At 40.2% G+C, this 6,047-nt stretch overlaps 1 protein-coding gene across 1 annotated transcript; it reads right to left on the bottom strand.

Annotated features, from left to right (window-relative positions):
* Positions 1 to 1,274: 1,274 nt before the first annotated feature.
* LOC121228045 (uncharacterized) lies at positions 1,275 to 5,262 on the bottom strand. The gene is made up of 8 exons (XM_041111170.1): positions 4,950 to 5,262; positions 4,741 to 4,820; positions 4,214 to 4,604; positions 3,267 to 3,538; positions 2,422 to 2,667; positions 2,251 to 2,307; positions 1,405 to 1,475; positions 1,275 to 1,308 (listed from the first exon to the last, which is right to left on the bottom strand). The coding sequence occupies exons 1-8, from the start codon at positions 5,260 to 5,262 to the stop codon at positions 1,275 to 1,277; spliced, it is 1,464 nt and encodes a 487-aa protein (XP_040967104.1).
* Positions 5,263 to 6,047: the final 785 nt, after the last annotated feature.

A 6,047-nucleotide genomic window follows, 5' to 3' on the forward strand; every position in this document is an offset into this window, starting at 1 on the left:
ATGATTTACAATTCCATTGCTTATATAATTTCTTCTATAGGAAACTAGACTCAATAGGCTTTAATTTCATATTTTATTCATCCTCTAATTTCATTTTTACAATTTTTGGTGATTTTTCAAATTTAGACTACTGCTGCTGTCCAAAACAGTTTTAATGCAAAATGTTGATTTCCATTTTGTCCCAAATTTCACAATTCATACAATTCAGTCCTTGCTCAATTAACCCCTCAATTAAGACAATTTTCTCAATTAATACTTTTCCTAGAAATTATAAGTTATTTCGTAACTATTGAAATTCAGAATTTCCACATAAAACTCTAACTTCAAACTCTTTTACAATTAGGTCCCAAACATTCACTTTCTATTCAATTCTTTAAATAAATCAGCATATAAACAATTTAAAGTTCTAATTTCATTCCAAATCATCATATACTTCCAGCACATATTCATAGCAACTTTCAATTTCTTTCATAGAATCAAAAACTAATGAATTCAACAAGTGGACCTAGTTGTAAAAGTCACAAAAACACAAAAATTTCAAGAAATAATCAAGAATTTAACTTAATTGAAGTAAAAATATGAAAAACCAGCTTAAGGGAACTCTTCCGTGGCATTTTTTGCTGACGAGAATGCAGAAAAATAAAGAGAAATCTAGATAATTCCACTTTAGTTCTAGCTTTATTAAGTAAATTTTGCAATTTTGCAATTTTGCCCTTAATTCTCCTTATTTTCTTGATGATTTCATGCCCTTGCCGTCCAGCCCAAATAGACCTTGGGTCTATTTTCGTTTTAAACCCTCTTTCTTTTATCATTTAAGCTATTTAATCATTTCCTACAATTTTGCATTTGATACAATTTAGTCCTTTTTGTTCAATTAACTATCAGAACTTTAAAATTTCTTGACGAAACTTTACTACTAACTTATTAAGACTCCATAAATATTTATAAAAATATTTATGGCTCGATTTAAAATTCCCAAGGTCTCGATACCTTATTTTTTATTCTAATTATTTTAATATTTATTTTTAGTACACTATTCACTATTTCAAAATTTTTCCTAACTTCACATTTAACTTATACTCACTAAATTAATAATATTTCCTACTCATTTATCGGGTTAAGTGATCTCAAATCACTGTTCTGACACCACTGAAAATTAGGCTGTTACAGCCTAGTACACGGGCGACCACACGCCAATGTGGCGTTGACAGTGAGCTTTTTCGGCTTTTCGCCGAGCCCTATTTTCTGTATTTTGGGTACAAACCTGGTATCAATCAATCCAAATACAGTCTCTTAGCACTCTGAAACCTAAGAGTGACCAAGAAGTACAAATTAATAGCCTAAAGAATCCAATTAAAACGAACCCCACTCGAGATACTTATCAATTGGTCGACAATTACTTACCCTCGTTCGAACAACCAAAGTCCTACCCTCTTAAACCATTGAGGAACAATCACCAGCCCCTTGGTTAATACCTACAAACCAGCCGGAACCCCTTTTTAAACAATACATAAAAGAACAGTCTAAACCAATTGACTACCAAAATTTGTCGAATGCGCAAAATAGTTGTTAACCCCGACAGAAGCAGAACAAAACTGAAATAGGAAAGAAATTGAAGAGAACAGATGTGGACAAGATGGAAATTCAGCAATGAGAAAGGAGAATCAAAAGTCAAAATTTTGAAAGAAAGGAGAAAATGTGTCGAATTTTGCTAAAAAAATCAATTAGAAAAATATTCTGATAACTCCCATTAACCCCAATCCCTTAATTTTCTCTACAAACTCCCTACTACCAAGAATTCTAATGCCACTCAAACTTCTCTCTATAATTGCTCAAAAATAAAGTCGAAGCAGGGAATCGAACACAGGATCTCCAACACACCCCATCACACATCTTAACCACCAGACCAACAGGCCCATTCTGATATTAACTTACTAACATTTAAACTTAAGCCTACTGGACAAGAGTAAGGCTTTATTCATTTTAAAAACAAAAAATTGGCTCAAGTCAAGGCTTGAACTTAGGACCTCACACACACACACACCTAGAACACTTAAACGCTGAAGCAGATACACACTTGTGTCACATTTTTAACAGAATAAAAAATATTAATTTTGAGGCGTTACAGTGACACTTACAACCATACAGTACCTCGTAAGGTGCCATCTAGATGCTAGACTTGAAGCTATTATTATAGGCAAACTCAACTAATGGCAGATAGTCCTCCCAAATGCCTCGAAAATCAATCACGCAGCTCCTAAAAATATCCTCCAATATCAAAATCACCCTCTCAGACTGACCATCGGTCTGAAAATGGAATGCAGTACTGAAGTCCAATCTCAAACTCAAAACCTCATGCAACTTCCCTCAAAATCAAAATGTGAAGCGAGGATCCCTATTAGAGATAATAGAACCAGATACCCTATGCAGTCTCACTATCTCCGAAATGTAAAGCTTCGCTAGATTCTGCAGAAAATGATCAGTACGAACCGGTATAAAATACACTGACTTGGCCAATCTATCCACAATGACCCAAATTGAATCCTTCTTAGTAGGTGTTAAGGGTAACCCACCAATGAAATCCATCATCACATGTTTCCACTTCCAAAGGGGAATCTTAATCGGCTGCAGCAGACCCGAAGGCGACTGGTGCTCAGCCTTAACGTGCTGGCATGTCAAGCATCTAGCCACAAAATTGGCAACCTTCCGTTTCAATCTTAGCCACCAATACAACCCTCGAAGATCTCAATACATCTTATTCTCACCAAGATGTATAGCGTAAGTGCTACTATGCGCCTCTCTCAGTATAGACTGCCTCAGTTCAGAATCATTCTGCACACATATCCGGCCTCGAAAACACAATACCCCCTCAGAGTTCAACCCAAAATCCGTAGTGCCACCACCCTCAATCTGTCTAAACTGAAGACCCAAAGACTTATCCTCTAACTATTTACCCTTAATCTTCTCAATCCACGTCGGCTTAACCTGAAGCTCGGCTAATAGGCTACCATCATCAAATAGACTAAGGTGAGCAAACATCACTCTCATATCAGTCATAGCCCTAGGCTCAAAGCATCGGTCACTACATTGGCCTTGCCAGGATGGTACTCAATAGTGCAGTCGTAGTCCTTAAGTAGCTCAATCTATCTTCGTTGTCTAAATTTTAGCTCATTTTGAGTAAGGAGGCATTTGAGGCTCTTGTGATCAGTGTAGATGATACACCTCTCACCGTAAAGATAATGCCTTCAAATTTTTAGTGCGAATACCATGGTAGCCAACTCTAAGTCATGCATCGGATAATTTGCCTCATGAATCTTAAGCTGATGAGACGCATATGCAACTACCTTACCATCCTGCGCCAACACACATCTCAAACTAATGTGTGACGCATCACTATAAATGGTGAACTCCTTTCCAAACTTTGACTTTATCAGAACAGAGGCCTCAGTCAACACAGTCTTGAGCTTCTCAAAGCTCTCTTGTTGCACATCAGTCCATGCAAAAGGAACTCCCTTACGTAGAAGCTTAGTCAACGGAGCTGCGATCAAGGAGAATCATTTTTACAAAGCATCGATAGTAACCTGCCAACCCTAGAAAGCTGCGAATCTCAAACACATTCTTCGGCCGTGTCCAATCCAACACCACCTCAATCTTACGAGGATCAACTTGTATCCCCTTAATAGAAACGACATGTCCCAAAAATGTTACTTCTTGAAGCTAGAACTCACACTTGCTGAACTTTGCATACAGTTGTTTCTCACGAAGAATTTGTAGTACGACTCTCAGATGGTCATCGTACTCATTTTTAGTCTTAGAATACACCAAGATATCATCGATGAACACTACTACAAACTTATCCAGGTAGGGCTGGAACACTCGGTTCATCAAGTCCATAAATGTCACTGGTGCATTAGTCAATCCAAAAGGTATAACTAGGAACTTGTAATGTCCATACCGAGTCCTAAATGTCATCTTATGCACATCAGCCTCTTTAACCCTCAACTGATGATAACCTGAACATAGATCGATCTTGGAAAACATAGAGCCCCTTTAAACTGGTCAAACAGATCATTAATTCTCGAAAGTGGATACTTATTCTTAATCGTCAGCTTGTTCAACTGTCGATAATCTATACACATCCGCATGGATCCATCCTTTTTCTTTACAAACAGTACCGGTGCTCCCCATGGAGACACACTCGGACAGATGAAACCATGATCTAACAAGCCTTGAATCTGAGCCTTGAGCTCCGTAAACTTCTTCGATGCTATCCGGGAGGGGGCAATAGATGCCAAAGTTGTACCCGACAAAAGCTTAATCTCGAATTTCACTTCTCGGCTCAGACGTAAACCTGGTAGTTCCTTAGGAAAGACATTCAAAAAATCTCTAACAGTTTTGATGTCCTTAACCGAAGAGTCCCCAAAATCTAAAACACTTATGTAGGCCAAGAATACCTCACATCCCTTATGAACCAACTTTTCTTCCACCAACAGAGAAATCACATTAGTCAGATAGTCTCGACGTTCCCCAATCACAATTATCTCATTGTCCTCATCGGTTCTCAAAACAACCCTTTTAGTCGCACAGTCCAGACTTATTCGGTGCTTGACCAACCAGTTTATCCCCAAACAGAAGCTCCATCAGATCAGCTAAAAATATTGTCCCTTGAACCTTTAATAGGACGTCTCTATACAGTCTACTAACTCGGACAGATTGCCCCAAATGACTCAATACAGTTACCTCACTATCAGTACTATCAGATGGAGTACCCAAAGTTTCAGACATAGTACTTGCTACATATGAGTGTGTAGAGCCTATGTCTATCAGCGCAAGATAAGGTACATTATAAATTAAAAACGTACCCGTAATGACATATAGATCATCTCAGTCCTCTCGGTGATGAGTAGCATAAACAATAGCAAGCTGCCTGACCTTAGTATGTCCAGTACCTCTGCCCGGTGCTCTCTGTCCATGGCCTCTGCCGTTACCACCCTTAGCCTGACCATGACCCCTAGGTGGTTGCTGAACTACCATCGACGGGTGTGCAGTACCAGAACTCGAAGCTTGCATCTGATCGACCTTTAGCAGACACTCTCGGATGTGGTGCTCAATAGACTCACATCTCAAACATGCCTCAATCGTCCTCCAACATTCGCCCGGATGACATCTACCACAATGCCAACAAGGCAAGATCCCAGTGGGTGCACCAGTAGGCCCAACTCTAACTAGCCCATTAGATCTGGCTTTTTTCTTAGGCCTCATCCCAGAACCTAAGGGCTTTTAATCCTTCTTGTTCTTACATCTCTTCTTATCCCAGATTTGATGCTCAGCGCGCTTCACCTCCTCGGCGATATTCGTCTTCTCTACCAGTGTAAAAAAATCACGCTCCCTTTGTGGAGCTATCAAAACTCTCACGCTGTCCCTGAGCCCATCCTCGAAGTGAACACAATACTCATATTTAGTTGCCACCATGCCTCGCGCATAGCGGCTTAATCTCAGGAACTCGGCCTCATACTCGGCCACTGAACGATCCCCTTGCTGAGATTTAGAAACTCATGTCTCCTAGTGTCGATATAGCTTGCCCCCACATATTTACCTTGGAAAGTAGACTTATAGAAATCCCAAGCCAGTCGTTCGGGCCGAGTGCCCTCCTTAACGGCCAGCCACCATTAGTATGCTTCATCGCGAAGCAAGAAAACAACACCTCTCAATTTCTGCTCGGGTGTCAAATCTAGATTATCCATAATTATTTCTGTGGCCTCCATCCAGTACTCAGCCATGTTAGAGGCCACTCCAGCGATGCCCCTAAATAACTCAGCCCCATTAGACCGGAGTCATTCCGTAACCGACCCACGGCCCCCAGATCCAGTATTGAGCCCAACGACCCTCTCCAATATCTTGAGCATAGCCTAGGACAGTGCATAGTCCCCAACCATGTGGTCTTGAGACCCAGTCTCTGTAGCAGGTGAAACTGGAATCTCGCTCATATCTAGATTCGGCATGCTGCCTAACGACGAAGACTCAGCTCGAGCCACCCTACAGCCTCT

The sequence above is a fragment of the Gossypium hirsutum genome, chromosome A04 (genome assembly GCF_007990345.1).
Source record: "Gossypium hirsutum isolate 1008001.06 chromosome A04, Gossypium_hirsutum_v2.1, whole genome shotgun sequence".
NCBI classification, from domain to species: domain Eukaryota; kingdom Viridiplantae; phylum Streptophyta; class Magnoliopsida; order Malvales; family Malvaceae; genus Gossypium; species Gossypium hirsutum.

What these genes read in the sequence shown, in the direction of transcription:
- LOC121228045 (XM_041111170.1), bottom strand. Translation starts at nt 5,262, where the DNA reads ATGAGGCCTAAGAAAAAAGCCAGATCTAATGGGCTAGTTAGAGTTGGG. An exon ending in CTGATAGTACTGATAGTGAG is followed by an intron (nt 4,605 to 4,740) that starts GTAACTGTATTG and finishes TGGTTGGTCAAG; the next exon opens with CACCGAATAAGTCTGGACTG. An exon ending in CTTTGGTTGTTCGAACGAGG is followed by an intron (nt 1,309 to 1,404) that starts GTAAGTAATTGT and finishes GGTCACTCTTAG; the next exon opens with GTTTCAGAGTGCTAAGAGAC.